The sequence below is a fragment of the Stegodyphus dumicola genome, chromosome X2 (assembly GCF_044657685.1).
Source record: "Stegodyphus dumicola isolate Sdum_Otavi_A_Nest chromosome X2, ASM4465768v1".
Classification (NCBI taxonomy): Eukaryota; Metazoa; Arthropoda; class Arachnida; order Araneae; family Eresidae; genus Stegodyphus; species Stegodyphus dumicola.
In genome coordinates this window covers 50,720,389-50,738,130 of record NC_140781.1, presented here as the reverse complement: position 1 = coordinate 50,738,130, position 17,742 = coordinate 50,720,389, and the positions used below count along the sequence as shown (strand labels likewise).

The window sequence follows — 17,742 nt, the reverse complement described above, 5'->3', positions numbered from 1 at the left end:
CTGATCATGAAGGGTAACGACTGTCATTCGCATGAAGAGAATCTTCTTGATGAAAGGCCTTTCACTAACTCTAAAGAAACAAATTTATTATCCATTACAAAGTGAAAGTATGTATGAAAGGAACTAAGAAATAGGGATGAAGAGAAAGTTCTTAGTTCCCTTAAAATTCTTAAAATGGATTTTAGAGCAGTTTATTGCATAAAAAAGAGGTTTTTATAAAATAAACTTTTATTTATATCTCATAAATTCATTAATGAATTAAAACGAGAAAAATAATGTATCATATAATTTAATGGGAACAGGAGATTAAACAAATTCATCTACAAATTCATATAACAAATAATAAAAACATGAGACACTCTTGACAAATTTATAAATCTTATACTTTTGACAATGCGATTCGATTATTTGATTTTGTTATTTAATAACCTATACATCTATTATTAGTGTTATAAAATTGTACAGGAATTTTGCAATGGGGCTTATCAGTCTTTTACTTCCAAGAATCTTATCTCAAATAATAGAAAAAAATCTATAAATTTTCAAAAATTCGCCAAAAAATCAGAAATTATGTTAAACATTTCATGAAAATTTTATTTAAAAGGCTCTTTCTGCAAAATGATGCAAACTATAAATTTTTTAGATTTATTTTAGTTTGTTCTTTAAATGAAATATGCAAAAAAAAAAAAAAAAAAAAAAAAACAACATCCAATTTTAAAAACTAAGTAAAATTTTATAAAACTTGCTTTACCATGCAGTATTATCATCCATAAACATGTGTGTACAAAATTTGAACTCAATAGCTTATTGAGCAGTAATTTAAAAATCAATGTCGTTTACAGCAACAAACACTATGAGTAAAACTGAATAAAATTTTTCAAAACAAACTTGCCAACTCTTAAATATTATATTTTTAACCACTTTGAAAAGATCAGAAAATTGCTGATATTGCATAACTGTTATTTTTATTACATTATTTGCATTATGAAATCCGTATGTGACATTCCTATGCGATTTCTGACAATCCTGTTCATTCGTAAAACTGGCTGTCTTTGACAATATTGTGATGCTTATTCTACTCGTATATGCTCCATTATCTATGATAATCATTACCGATATTTAATTATGTTCTATTTCTATACAGAAATACTGGTAACACTGAGAGAAGTCAACAAAATTTTAGCAAATATTTAATTATTTGAGTTATATAACTATGTATACTAGCTCAAGAAATTTTGTGTCATTTTGTAAAAATAATCTTTTTTAAAATTCCTTTTCGCTCCCTACTTAATGACTTTATCACTATTTTGATGAATGGAAGGTTATGAAAACCAACAGCTGAGTAGATAATTACAAATCTAACTAACAAATGCTCTATAAATACAACTTTTCATATTTTAGCAGAATTTTTTCAGCTCCTGAAGGAAACCTATTTATACAGATTGCTCTAGAAATTGACACAGCTTTATGCCAATTTAAGGTTGCTCTTTTGTCTACTTTTCAGTTGCTTATGAGCGTATTAAAAAAGGTTTGCCACTCAAAAATATCAATTGCTTAAAAATATTCGTAATCACACTTGATTAGATGTTCACAGATTTTTTCCCTCAGATTTCTTTAAAAAGAAAGAATTGTAATTGTATTCAATGCAAAATTTAATGTATTTGGAATCTGTGCAAGAGGACGGAAGACATCATGGAGGACTTTCTAAGGGAAGCTAGATCACATTTACATAAAACGTTGGAAAACGGCCAAGAAATTTTTCATGGAACAAGCACATTTGTCAGGATGCAAACCCATGTCAAATTACCAATGCTCAGCGGTTTTAGCACTTGGCCACTGGGGAGCCTGCAGACTAATTTAAAATCTTGTTTAGAAACCTTTCATCTTGATTTATTATGACAAGTGCCATAGTTTGAGAGTTAGGATTATTTGAATACAGAAAAGCACAAGAGGTCTATCTGCTTTTAAGGAGAGAGATGCCTTCATGGAGGATTTTCAAAGGAAAAATGGCTCATATTAATGTTACACATGGGAAAAGCCAAATAACATGCAGCTATTACATTTGTTCGTCCGGGTTTTAATCTACCAGCATTTAATGGTCTCATTGGCTAGGCTGTAGTATAATAGGGGAAAATAAATAGTACCAGACTGTATGACATCTAAATTAAGAAATAGGAAAAAAATTCACTTCCGAAATAATTTTAAACCCAAGTTTTTTTGTTTTTTTTTTAAATGGTTAGGTTAGGTTAGGTTATTTAATTACGGCAAAGCCTCGAGGGCTATCTGCCTTTTTAAAAAATGCTAATGCTTAATATAAGTATGAAACAGTTCACGTCATTTGTGTCAGTTTCAGATTGTTAAAATTAGTGTGGCTTTAATGAATGGTTATTTATACCTGCTACAGGAAAAAAAATACACTGAAATTTTCCTTTAAAATATCAGGAATTCAAAATCTTAAAAACAACCTTGTATTTAGCGTAGGTATTTTTCTACTATACATATGCTAAATACAAGGTTGTTTTTAGATTTTGATTGCCACATTAGCGTGTTTCTCTTCTAGTCTATATCAGGAATTATTAAAAAAAAAACTTCTGCAGTTTTGTAAATGAGGAAACGTATTTAGCCAGATTTTATGTGTAAAAAAAAATAATGAATTATCACCTCCTCTAGTGGAGATCTTTGTAATTACATTTCTAGTTCCAAATGTGGGGAAAGTTGAGAAAACTAGTTGCTGAAGCCACAGAACACCATCAATTCTTGTAGGCTTCTATTTTCAGCAATGGAATAGTTTAGCTGCATGGAATTTTCATGGCATAGCTCTCGCTATATGTAAACTAAATGTGAGCAAGTTTTTCTTAGAAAGTTCTCCAGAAGTGTAATATCTCTATCACGGAAGACAGATATCACGTGCTTTAGTTAAAATTAGCAAATCTAAATCCATGGCCGACTGAAATATGTTTGGGGAACTACCCTAAAAATTAAAAGAAGTGAAGGCAGAACATTTTTCAAAAGATGCTAATTCATGATCTCAAAACATCTTGATTATTAGTACAGCACATTTCCGCATTCAGCATCCTGGCCAGTCACCCTACATTGCTCCCTTTTACTTACATTTATACTTTTATCTTAGAATTATTTATTACATTCATAAAAATTTCTCTTAATTATGCTAAAATAAATCTTTCCAGATGGTCATCTTTTACTCACTGGGAATCACTGCTTCTTTCAGACCGCCGATTCATGAATGAAAAGTATCTTTCTTTACTGGTTCCCCCTGATAATTCACACAAAGACCAAAACTTTGAGCAAAAATAGCCTTCCTATGGTGTTAATTCCTCAGTAAAGAAAGATAGCACTGAACAAGGGAAAGTACGTCTGTTTATTTGTAGACATCTTGACTTTCCTTTTCCCTCAAAATTCAAGTATTACGAAACTCTGCTATAAACAATATACTCTTTAAGGCAGGGATACCCCAACTGTTTTGTCCCTAAGAGCATATTATAGAAATCTGTTGGACAGAGGGAACCATTTACTTTTCCAAGATGAATTTATGGTTGGATATAGTTACACAGAGTTGAATAGAGATACATGCCCAAAAAAAAAAAAAAAAAAAGAGAGAGAGAGAGAGATTGGTCACATTTTGTTTTGTGCTGGTATCTGTGTTGGATGCAATTTCCATTTCATTAAAAATGAGAAAACTTTCACATAGAATTTTATTGAAAACTAAAACATTTTTATTGTGATCACATAGCACTGGGCGCATGTTAAATGATCGGCAGGCACTATCATTGGGTTGGGAACCCCTGCTCTAAGATAGAAAATTTTTGTATATTGAAATTATAAAATGAGGTATATACAGTCAAAAGTCCTTAATCCGGACTCAACGGGACTTCGGCGATTCCGGATTATTGGTTTTTCCAGATTATAGATCATTAGTTTAAATCTGGTAAGATGGCATGCAGAAATTATAAAATTAAAAATATGAAACCGTAATTTATGAACTAACGAGCTATTATGACATAAAGGGTATCAAAATTTAAAAAAAAAAAAAAAAAAACTTAATATTTACTTGTTTACTTTATTAAACATTTCTTTCAACGCGCGCACGCGTAAAGCATACATTATGCATAGTTTAAATTAGAAAATTGCAACCAGAAAACTATTTGATCTGTATTCGTGATATTTATAATGACGAGGAATTTGATTTAAATCATATCAAAAAGAGTACATCGAGATGAAATACTACATTTAGTAAGGAATTATAAGCAGAGTAAAATAAAAACATCTGCCCCTGAAGATAAGGATAGTGCTGACAGATCAACTTCTAGTTCATTGCGCGCCGCGTCGCAGAATTTGTTTTGCACCTTTTAGAAGATGTGCCTTGATCAGCAGTGCTGAAATTGATAGAATGTAACATAAAATCTACATGAATTTGAGTTTTTTTTTTTTTAAGAGCCCCTTTATTTTACATTTTAGAGAGATTTATACTGCATCCCTGTATGATTAAAAACACCTTAAATGCATGAAAAGCTGGGCTCTAGGTATCCTATGTATAGAATGTTTTCCTTATACACTTACTCTGAAAAGTATTCAAAGGTAGTGTTTAATGAGCATAATGGGAAGAACGCTGCAGGTTTGCACTTAGTATTAGAAAAATTGAAATACTACTGTCACAAATTTTTTAATTTATCTTCAAATTTAAATGTCTTCAATCAAAAATTCAAATCTAAATACACACATTGCAGTCTTATACTAATTTAGCAGCATGTCAAGAAATTAAAACATTTTTACAAGGCATTTTGTTTTGTCAGCATCATGCTAAATATAATTACGCATAAAATTTTAATTCCTTTAATATATTTGTACACACATGTAAGAATGGAGACCAGCAGAACCCAAATGAATAAAAATTATTTAGATTATTTCATTCAACATTGTAATACTGAAATATTTATAAAACATTATTAAAACTGCTTGTTAAGATTAAGAGTTGTAAAAAGATACGACATTTTAGCCTGCAACAAAAATGACTGCTTCCAAATGAGTAATTATAATTTTACAGAAAAATCTTAAATTTGTAATTAAAATAAAAATTTCATGGATTAAAAATACGATAATTATCAAAATATTTGTAAATAAGCAAATCAGCAATTCTTCTGAAAGTTGAAATATTATGGTTATATAGAATTTAGAAACTGAAAGGAAATATTAATAATTTTGATTTTTGTGAAATTTGAACTGATTACTTGACTTAAATGACAATATTATACATTTCATTTAAAGCAATTACACAAGATCAATGATTTTAAGGTGGATGAAACATTGTTATTCACAACCAACAAATGAAACAAAAATGTGTTTATAATTAGCCGCAACTGATTTCAAACATCATTGCTAACATTTTATTTCTGTCTGCTAGGGGTGTACGTCTACAATATCACTATTAGATGCTACTGATCTTGCAATAAATGAAGTATTTCTTATTATTTGATAAATTAAATAGGTATATAATAGTGACAAATATAGAAGTTTTAACCTTAACAGAAATAAATGTCTTTAATGTTTATTTCTTACTAACATTTAGCTGTTCAATTTACAGGAAATATTCTTAGTTAACTATTTTTCTTTCAATAGATATCAGCGAAGAAATCAATTTTAAAATATAATTGATATTTTATTTTGTTCGAGAATTACTGCACAAAACATTTTCTATGTATGAATGTAATCATGAAACAAAAAATGAAAATCCAATATCAGAATGAATGAAATAACAAATGTAAACAGATGATAAGAAAACAATATTTTAGGAGGCATGGAAACTGTAATCAGTAATTTCTGGTTTTTAGTATACATCAATTCAGATGAATAAGAAAACTCAGTCATAAGAAGATTTCCTACCTAACACAACATGAATGCTTTTCTATTCAACTTCTGCCATAAACGAGAAGGAGAAAGGGGTGTCAGCTCTTTACACATTCGGCACTAAGCAATAAATCAATGAGGAGATGAGAAAATGAATGTGTGAAGGGGTAAGGAAATTACTTCTGCTGCATCCAAAATCATCTTGGGACATACTCAGAGTTGGAACCAAAGCCTTCTTACAGAATAAAGGTTAGAAATTTCCTTCTACATTTGGTCCAGTTTCTTACTCAGGATGTAAAACCAGGAATAGGTTAAGAAGTTTGGTCAACAAAACAACTTACGCTATATTTCATCTCGAATGGACATATGTGTACACTGACTGTTATATGACTCCAATACATCAAACTCATGTATTTTGAATCGTATGACAAAAAATGAGTAAACATTTTTAATGTTTCAGATCATGGTTCAAAAAAATTCAGGGGTTATACAAGAATTATGAAGAGAAATATATTTAAATTTGTAAACTAAAAATAAAATATCAGTCTTAAAGTTCTCATATTAACAGATTGAGCACTGATATACAGACTATCATGAAAAGTTTCAATACGTGCAGATTTTTTCAAAAAGGAGATGTTAATCACAGAATCTTATAAAATTTGTATTCTAAAAAACAGTGAGAGACTTCAAGTAATAACACACTGCCAACTCATAACACCCCTTGCATAAATTAAAAATAAAAAAAATTTCTAACCCAATGACATTTTTTGTATGATTACATTACAGCCTTAAAGTAATATACTGCAACTAAATATCATTAACACATTTTTAGCACTTGAAAACTCATAAATTGTGTAAAAAAGGTTTAAAAAATCAAATATAATTTTTAAATTAAAGACGTAATCACAAAGGAATATCACTGAATTATATTAAGTGGGGCAGGGAAATTAATGTTAAATTATTCTAATTTATTTAACAGACACATTATAAGGAGTGCAATGGAGAAACGTTTATTAAATGTAACCATACACACTTGGAGACAACATAGAAAGTAGATTTTTAACTTAAAAGAATACTTGCCCTATTTAAAACATTTCTGTAACTGAAAGTATATGTCTGCAACCAATATTTGCAAAAATAAAGGCTGTGTGAAGCTTTTATAGACACATTGTACAATTACCTATCTACTAGCAGCTACTATATTTATGCTAAAATGAAGGTAAACTATTAGAAGGCTCCATACAGCATAATCATAAATGCACCGTATACATATACAACAGCATCACAAATATATATGTCATAATAAAAGCAAAGGGAAAAGACGGAGCACTGTAGATGCGTGCTTAGATCCATATTGAAGAAGAATTTTGATTGCGTAGTATTTAAAGAACTTGGCAGTCAAGGCAGTTTTAATTCCATTTTTATTCCAATTGATATTTGTGGCCACAATCACTTGGCACTAGTCGTGCCTTTCCACACAAGATTTACATTTTTATATATTGTTAAGATAGAAAGCAAGCCAGCGAAATTACATCTCAGCAGAGTAGAGGGCAAAAGCTGAAGTGCGTAGTTATGAAAGATGGAAGCACGCGAAGAGAAAAGTTTTGGTTTACAATTCGGTGATTGGTCGAGAGGGATCTGCATTATGGGTTAAGTAAGATCGCATGATTAATTTGAATGACGCAGTTTAGACTTAAGCGCTATTTTTAGGACAGATAGAGGAAGTTCTCAAATGAAATAGAAAATAATGGAAGTTATAGTGAATTAAGTTTAGAAGTTTGCTTTCATATTTTTTATCTTACATATATATATATATATATATATATATACCAGATTTAAATAGGTGAATGAAAGGATTTGAAGAGAAGAAATGAACTAAAAAGAATTTGACTAGTGGTTTCTTCAAGATTATGTCAGGTAAATAACATGCAAAAAATTGACTTCATACTGATTCACGGTGATTTTAGTAACTATAAGAAATATAATTCACTGGTGTAAAGGCATGAGGTAAGATTCTTGTATTTATGCAAACCTGAAGATTACTTTTCTTATGGAAATTGCATTTCTGTTTAAAATACTGAAGACAGATGAATTTCTTAACTAAACATACATTTCTGATTTCTATCTAGACCAAAAAAGGTGAATTTTCATTGAGCAGTGAAAGTGTAAATAGGATAATTATCATCAAGTTAAAGATGCCATAAAACAATTTGTATATTTTATCATACTGATCTCAGCACATAAGCTCAAGGAGAACAAAATTAGAAAGATACTAATGCATACATTACTAAAACAGGCATAACTATTTTGATTATAGTTAAAGAGATGATATCAAAAATTCTGAGGCTAAAACTTACATCAAATTAAATAACGTATTAAAATATGTATAACATTTAAATAAGCAATTCACAATGTAAATTTCATTTACTCAAATATGCATAAACATCCACTACTCACATATGCATATCTGTTATTCATATATGCAAATACATAATTAAGATTATCATATGTATAATTATTTTTTTGCGACTGTTTAAAGAAGTAACAAAACAACTGAAAATAAAATTCATAAGAAAACAAATTAAGTAAACAAAATAAACATAACATACTTAAATAAAAGATTCACACAACTTTTAAAATCCTTCATATGAAGTAACCTTTGTGCATTGAAAGTAAAATTATTATCAATAAAAACACCTTTATCTTCCTGAATTCTAGTTGCTGAGCTTCGCTGACGATTTGCAACATTAATTATTTCATCTCTCCTACGTGCCTGAACATTCCTAATAGCTTCTAACCACTTCTCCATTGTCAAATGAATATTAGGATGAACTCCTACTTTTCTTAGCTGTTCCATTTTTGCCACTAATGTTATCACCTGAAACAAAAAATGTGTAATAATTTTAATGATGCAATCAGTAACAAATAAGTAAACTCCAATTGGCCAATAAGAAAATTTAGTCACTGAACAAGAAGTTTCATGCAGCAGGCTTCAAGACAACATAAAAAAGTGGAAGTAAAGTGAACTCTCACTATGTAGATTCTTAATGTTTACAGCTCTAATCACCTGAAAATAATTTTCTATCTATGTGAATTTGCTGTAATTAATTTTATGTTTAAATTTTTCTTAGATCATATAAAAAGAAAATACTATAATGTATACATATTTTTTAGAAGCTATAAAATTAATTTAGATGATATGAATATTGGCCTGCAATTCTAAGCAAGTCTAAAAAACAAACAATCCAGTTTTCAGGATGGTTGTGGATTCAATTATTCCGGATATTTGGCGTTTTCTTAACAATTTAAATTATTTGCCATGTCAGCACTTGGAAGCTTTTTACTTATTGTTTATTCCCCGTAAAGAGCTTGCTAATTAATTTTCTAGCAAAATTCATCACCTTCCTAGCTTTGAAACCTTCTCAGTGATGAGTTTGAAATTAATTTTGGCAATAAATCTTCATAGTATTTTCTTTGCTCTAATCTATACAGATCTTCAGATACTGCAAACTGTTTCTTTTTTTTTTAATTTACCAAAACTATAAATTAAATATTAATTACTAATAAGTTATTGCTTGTAAGACTTTTCAGTTAATGGGGTAGCAGTCAAAAACGTGAGCCTAAATGCCAGATATTGAAACCTGTTTATTTAACTTCATGAGTAAATCTATAATGAGAACACTGTGAATAAAAACAAAGAATAAACATTGATCCAGTAATTTTCTTTACATGACTTTCAGTTGCATTTTTCTGTACATACTGAACAGAAAGAATCGATATGGATTAAACAATGTGGCATTTGCTAAATGTTGAACACTCACAATTAAATTCTTCCTTGACAAAGTTATCCTCCATATGAGAGATTTCATTTGAAAAACCACACAATGAAATTGTATTTCACTTCTACCAGAGGAATGAAATCAAAATTAAATGAAAGGTCATGTTCTGTGACGGAAGTTTTACAGAATGATTTGAAGATTCGAGTGTTCCTTTCCAGAAATCTATTCTATTTATTTGCTTCTGGTATCAAGAGCCTGCACTGGTAAATTCTGTCAAAAGCAACTAGGAATGAATCACTGCATATCTGTGGAATAATGCTTTTACAGCTAATAATGCACAGACACATGACATTGGTGCTATCACCTAATATTCAAGCATGTACCAGTGTGTGGTATGGTATATCTACACGCTTTATTCTGCTAAATTTTCACACACAAAATGTAGCAGCTAATGTGTTAAAATAATTATATAGTAAAAGTCTCAAAATCTAGCATTCAAGTAACTGGAATAATTAAGAATTTCAGAAAAAAATTTTCCTCCGAAAATTTAGTATATGAAAGATTTGTAAAGCCATTTATAGTGCTCTTAATACTATTAACATGCACGCACTATTGCCAAACAAGATGATTTAGTGCCAATAATGGATAAGCACATCATAACACAATCACAAGAAATACATTTTTGCTTAATGTAAATTTCATTAATTTTGCTAGTCAGTTTAACTTTTGTAAAGACAGATACAAGTTTTATACTTGCATTTTGAAAAAGTGATTAATATTTGGGACTGCTTGAAATGCAGTTATTTTCAAACTCACATAATATGGGCATTAAAAAAAAGGCCATGATACACAATTTTGAAAATGGATAAACAATTGTGATGCAATGTGAAAAATTATGATATACGACTCCACTTGCTTTTCATGTGCTATATCTGTATATCTTTATTGCCTAACTAAATAAAGAACAAGCTTTTAATTTAAGCTTCTGCTGGAATGATTGGAGACATCCTCGCCAAATGATATGTTCAGCGGGATTTCACAATTGGATCAGATGTTTTACTTTCATATTTAAGACCTATGAAATATGTCGGCTTTTAAAAGGCTGAAATAGATTTCTCTTCAAAATCCTGCATAATTTTAAATGTAGGTTTTTGATATTCAAGTTGCTAACATATTAGATAATTGTTTTTATAATTTTAAAAGTGGAAATTTTTCAAATTAATTTGGCTTTTCCTAACATCAATTACATTTTTTAAGTGCTCAACTATCTGCAAATTAGCTAAATCTAGCTGTCTGGCCAAGCAGATGTACTTTTCAGAAAACTGATTCAAATTTCTGATTCATACAGATGCACACAAATAGAGCATAAAACATTTTCTTGAGAAATGTTTCTGTGACAGAATTGTGTAGAAAACATTTTAGTATGAATTAAAGCAAAACATGTTCATTGTAATGTACTGCAAAACAAGGCATACATTTTTGCTTTTAATTAAAAATAAAATTACAGAGGAGCAAAGCACACCATGCTTTGTTAATGGGGAAAATAACAAAACAGAAAAGAAGTTCTATGGAAGACTTTTAACATGTATACTTCCACTTTCAAAAGTAATATATGACTAAACATTCATAGCACAACTTTTAATACAACTACCCAGAGATGTTAATGCAGCTTTAACATTCCAATTTTAACACTACAACCATATCCTTTTAGGAATTCAGTATGAGACTGTGTTCTGCAATATACTTCTTAAGAAACTATGTTCTGTAATGTGCATGCTCTATGAGAGGAAAATCTGAAGAATATGCTGGCAAGCTTATGATTTTGCTTGCAGCAGGTCATCAAAACAACATGAATGATGGCAACTATTGTTGTCATCCAATAAATTAAAATGAATCAGTTTCCAGTATGCATATGACAATAATTTAAATGAAGTAAAATAATGTGACAATAACAGTGAATAATCAAGGTTCCTGTTTTAGATAACAGCAGATCCCTGCATCGATTAACTCCAGCTCATTTGACTATTCCACTCTGTTACAGTAAACTACTGCAAATATGTGTTTGAAGAAATAATCACAGTAAGGTTCATGCCAGATTTAGCATTACGTAAAACCAGAATACAATAACATTTCCTTTCATTTCTCAACAAAATGTTGGCTCTTTACTCATCTATACATATAGAGTATTCACAGTAACAATTTGCTTATCATGAGCCAATGGAACCTATTGTACCAGTCTGCAGGCTCCCAAACTAACATGAGTAAAATGCAGATACAGTGAAGCAAGATATTCTGCTGTGTGTATTTCAGCTGCTCTGCTAAGAAAACATCCTCCTGCATCTATAGCAATCTTCTGCCAAGTTTGTACTGCATGTTACACCACATCAGTTGCTTCTATCATTCACATTTTCTAAAAATTATTTCTATCAAGCAACTACAGTTCAGTCAGTGAGAAATTCATTTACTGCATCTTGCACTGATTACTTTTATTCACAATTTTACTACAGGTAAAAGTAGTCAGATATCTTTATGTTTATCAGCACACAACAAAAGTACGCAGTTTAACACACACATACAAAGTCTGTCAACACATTCACTCCTACTAGTATCACCATTCAGAAATTTCCTGTTGTAAAGGAAGTGCAAATATTTGTACTTTAATATATAAAACTTCCAATTGACTATATCTGCCTCACACATTACCGATGACATCAGCAAAATTTCATATGACCACCTTCCACTCTGAAATTTATATTTTGTTTGTTTGACTCTTAATTTATGGGCATGTTAAAACACTGTAAAATAAATCATGCTTTAAACTGAAAGGGAAGTAATGTGTCATTGTAACCATACAATGATCTGCTGAAGTTGCTTTTCATACCAGACTGCCACTGTTATCTCTGCTCAACACTAGGTCACACTACTTGAGTCACTTCCTTGTCCTTGTATCCAAGCAGTTATTTGATCACAAACAGCCCAGCTATGAGCAAAAATATGCATGGATGATGTAACTATGCAAGAGGGACTTTTTTATGTTTCTTCTACACATTGAAGAAACTAGATAGCAGTAGTCAGTCCATACAATAACTTGATGAAAAGACAAAAGTTGCAAAAAATTTCTAACTTTCAGTACATTCTCAGGCTACCCCCTTCAAGACTTATTTTTTTTTTTTCTACCTAGCATCCCAGCTGAATAGATACAAATATCTGGGCAGGCAACTGCTCAAAACACACTATTCAGGGTCAGATCAATATTATTTTATCAATTTGAAACATATCACTGTATCCAACACTAATGATCCTCCCTTTAATTGGCAGAATGCCAACCAAAGCTCTGATATACATAGTCAGACTATTTCTCTTTTATTTACTCAGAATACATGTGCTACATCTTGCACTGGCTACCTTCTTTTACTTTACTCAGAATTCTGCCATAGGTGAAATATTTGGATGTTTAATTCATATCACATCACTTGTCAGTACAATATAAAATAAAAACCTTTGATCTCATGTACCTGTAGTGCACACACTCTAACTTTATCTGAAATTACCAGCTATGGTAATTCCACAGATTTGCATAATTACCAACAACTTGGTCATATTTGCCTTGTGTGTCATTTTACGCCACCAGCATTTTTCAGCTACTAATAATCCTTTTCATCTCCCTAAAAGTTGAAATTTATCTAACTCTGATGAATGAATGAGAACACACACAAAATTAAGGTTTTATTACACAAAACAACATTTAAAACTGCATAAAACAGAATATTAAAGGTTTCTGGAAAATTTACATCTGAAAATATAGAATAATGTATACCTTAGCATGCTCACGTAATTCATCAATTATGAGACGATCAACACGAGATGGATTAGCTGCCAAGCGTGGAATTGGTATAGTATTTGTACTAGAGACTTTTTTACCTGGATTTTGTCTAGCAAGCTCAGCTTCAGTCTGTAAAAATAAAAAAATTCATACAAAATCTTAAAGCAACATTTTACTAATTTGCCTAAACTAAAATTAATTGCACATATTTGTTTACATTATAAAATTAATATAAAATGATAGAATTTACACAATTAACCTTTTTCCTTTCTTTTTCAAGATGCCTAAACTGCTCATAGCATTCTTCAAGACGAAGATGCAATTCATTGGATGGACCACTACGCCTGAAAAATAATTACAAAAATCTAACATATACAAAGACACATACATACATACATAATTAAAGATAGAAATGCTACGTAAAAAGTGTTACATAAAAACTACAATTTACAAAAAAAACTTCACATAAAAATCTAAAACACTGGTTTCTACCACAAAATTAATAGCATTTTTCACAAAAACATTTACAATGAAATTGCACATTAAATAGTATTAGCCCCTTTTATTGATTATATTAATTATTAATGGTAGAAACCAGAGGTGCCTAACATTTTTGTGAACATAAGCTACTTCTTATTGTGTGGACATGCCACAACTTATGAAAATGCAAGACAATGTAAAGTAATATTTTAACAATATGATAGATAAATAGCTTGTATCTGACTTAGAAGCACAAAACAAGTGACAGGTTAGCCAGCCATATTCCAAATGTTTATAAATTCACTACATGGAAGTAGTTATTTGAAGAGAAATATTCTATTAATAATCTTACTGTCTGAAATATATTTAAATATTATTAAAAATATTTTATATTTAAAGGATCACTTTATTACAATAATAAGCAGCAAACTGTCTTAGACTGAGAGATAAAGATATTATGCCATGTGGATTGGCAACCATGTGGTATAAGATCTCTAATTGGATTGGAAAAAGAACAAAATTAGTTCATTTAAGAAGTTTCAAAGTGCAAAATAACCTTTTTGGCAATAAATTTAATTGCTGTATAAAATAACAATGAACACAAAAATATCTAACAAAATAGCAATAATGATAAATCTTACCGAAGAGGCCGCATTCCAATAAAAGTAGGGGGTACAGAAAAAAATGCTGAAGAAGTTGGATCAAAAAATACATCATTTGCTCCATACACAGATGATGGTCCTCGACGATGCACAAAATCATATGGATGATAAACTTCAAAAATGGAATCTGATACAGATGATGAATTTAACAAATGTGAAGGATATTTCACTCCAGGTGATAAAGCAACAGATCCTGAATCACAGCTATTCAAATCAGCATGCAGCATATCGTGGTACAAACCAAAAGCATATAACCCAGCAATAGTACGAGCTGATAAATGTTGAAGAACTTCAGGTGATACTGGCAATCTACTGGAATTGATTGCACTTACCAAAGGTTTTTCATACTCAGAAAGACCCGGATTTTTATCTAAGCATGACATGTCATTCCCACGCACACAATGTTTTATAAAGTCTGGTTGTTTCATACAGCAGAAAGCAGCAGAGTTCGATTGCGACTGATGTGATCTCGGACACTGCAATTTATTCAAAGTATTTCCATTTCGTACAGGAGATACACTATCATAATTAGAATTGCTTGTGGGTACATTTTCATATATTGGACAGATGCAATCACCATCTGATGCTGTCTGTGATGACAACATGGGCTTTTGTAGAGAATGGTAGCGTGAACTAAGATTCCTGGGAAAGTTTTGATAGGCTTGTGCAATTCGGCTTATATGGCCATTTCGATTCACTGTAGGTACTGAACTTTTAACGGAAGAACATGAATTCATACCAGAATTAACATGAGAAGATGTAGGATAAGACTCGTGAGCTTCGGAAATATTTGCTATGTTTAAAACGTTTTGATTAAGAGCTGATGCAATAACATCTTGAGACTCTGAACTTAAATTGGAACTAGATGAAGATATGGGATGAAACATTCTGTTACTTTGGCGCCCACTGTCTTTATAATTTGAACCATTGGGCATCATCATAGATATCTCTCCATTAGTAGATTTCTCTCTTTCCTGTAAAATGTTATATTTTAGTCATGTATCATCATAAAAATAAGGGTACTCTTCTCGTATCAGAACCAGATTCAGAAATCTATCTATGTATGTACGTGTGCATGCGTGTGTGTGTATATACACAGACATACATAACATACACATACATAAATGCATACACACATACATTTCTGAATCTGGTCCGATAACAGAAGAGTACCAAAATAAGTTATAAAAGTGTTAAACAATGCAATACAATTTAAAATAATAGAAATATTAACCCCAAAATTCAGGTTTTTAATTTGAGATGGAGAATAATTTCAAATGAAAATTACAGTTTAAATCTGGGAAACATGTCTATAATAAGTTTAATCAAAACACTTCTCTTATAAAAATTAAAATATACAAGAATATAAAAAGTTCAGAAAAGTATTCATTTTATATCACTTCCTTTCTTCCAAATGCACCAAGTTAAAGCAAGTTAAATTCAATGCATACAATTTACCTATCATTTGCAGATCCAGATTTCTTTTTCCTTAATTACAACAGCCATAATTTTAAAATGTCAACACATAACACTAATAGTAATGCAGAATATAAAAGCTGTACTTTCAAATCAAAATCTCATCCAGGTACAGATTAGGCAAATTTAATCTATTTATCAGTTTTGTGAACCTCATGCACTGGTCCAAAAACAAGTGTTTCATGTAGCTTTTAAAATTACTACTGTTACTAATTTCCAATAAAGCATTCAGAATCACATACTTTAATGCTTACATTTCTTTTAAATGATTTTTCAAACATTTTGATTTTCAGACACAGAAAATAAGTTCCTCCACAAAAATCACCGATAATTCATTACAAATAGAAAATTATTGAATTAAATACGAGAAATTTTCAGTATACAAATAATGGAAGACACTAAGCACTGAGCAGTTGATTATCATCATATAAAGTAGCAATCCATATGAAAATTTGAATTTACCGTATTTTGCAAATGCAAATATATAGAGTAACCGTAGTTATATCTAGGATCCCTACATAAAAGAAAAGGATGCAAATGAATACTTGTAGCATCCTACACTGTTTCAGATTCAGAAAAGATATGCAACTCCAAATCCAAACCTTGAGTTTTACTCACTACTTCATCTTAATATGTGATTTCATCTGCCAAATACATTGCACAGAATCATCCTACTTGAAAACAACATGAAATGTAATTTGCCATTCTAACGTTTTCAAATTATACACCTTTAATAAGCATTAAAATCAGAACGGTAAATTCAATGATAATTGAAACAATCATGTGATAAGAAAAGATGATTCTAACACACAAATTGACATCAACAATGATTGTGAACATAGCTTGTCATTCAACAGCTCTTTAGTGTTTACTATCACTTGTACAATGGCTTAACCTTTATCTAGTCGGTGTGATAAAAGGATCTAACTTTGCATTCAATGAATTTTTCAGACTAGATTCCAAGATTTCACACCTACTTCATTATTTTGCTTGCATTTCTTTCCAACAAGAATGGAAATTTGTGAAAAGAAATGTTCCTTTTTATAGTCCAATAATTCTTTGCTTATACTCGTTTACATATTTTCAAGCAACAGACACTGAGAACTTTGCATTTTTTAAATGACTTTAATACTAAAACCACAAACCACAATTTAAAGGATTTTATACTAATGAATTCCTATTGACAATTAAAAGTTTTGATTCAGCAGTTAACAGGTTGGTAAAAGGTATGATCTGAATATAATATATTCATTTTCTAAAAATGGATATGGCTTGGTTACATGTCAAAAAAGGCAAATTTGCAGGACGGTGAAAGTTTGGTTTATTTAACCGCTTCCCTTACAAATTTTTTTGAAAAAAATTGCAAAAAATCATTACTTTTTTTATTTTATTATTAAATACAACAAAACGAAACAAATCAAAATATGTAGGTTTTAAGTTGAATTTTTAATTTTTTGAAGGTGTAAAAGCATTTATTTTTAATATTAGTTTACTATCCCGAGTTATCTCGGGCAAACAGAAAAAAGTTAAATATTAATCTTTGATGATAGTTTTTGAAACAAGGGACAACACAGAGTGATGCCCGACATTCTACACTGGTATCTGGTCTCTTTTCTTACTGGCTTACCGCTGGAATCTCTTTTACGGGAGCACAGAGTAC

General features: G+C 30.4%; 1 protein-coding gene across 1 annotated transcript in view; it reads right to left on the bottom strand.

Annotated features, from left to right (window-relative positions):
• Positions 1 to 17,742, bottom strand: part of LOC118191223 (uncharacterized) — a 94,400-nt gene that overhangs the window by 32,245 nt on the left and 44,413 nt on the right. The window contains exons 7-10 of the mRNA XM_035362023.2: positions 14,586 to 15,580; positions 13,724 to 13,808; positions 13,459 to 13,593; positions 8,560 to 8,740 (exon numbers count right to left, since the gene is read on the bottom strand). Coding sequence (XP_035217914.2) covers positions 8,560 to 8,740; positions 13,459 to 13,593; positions 13,724 to 13,808; positions 14,586 to 15,580 — 1,396 coding nt within the window. The remainder of the gene's footprint in view (positions 1 to 8,559; positions 8,741 to 13,458; positions 13,594 to 13,723; positions 13,809 to 14,585; positions 15,581 to 17,742) is intronic.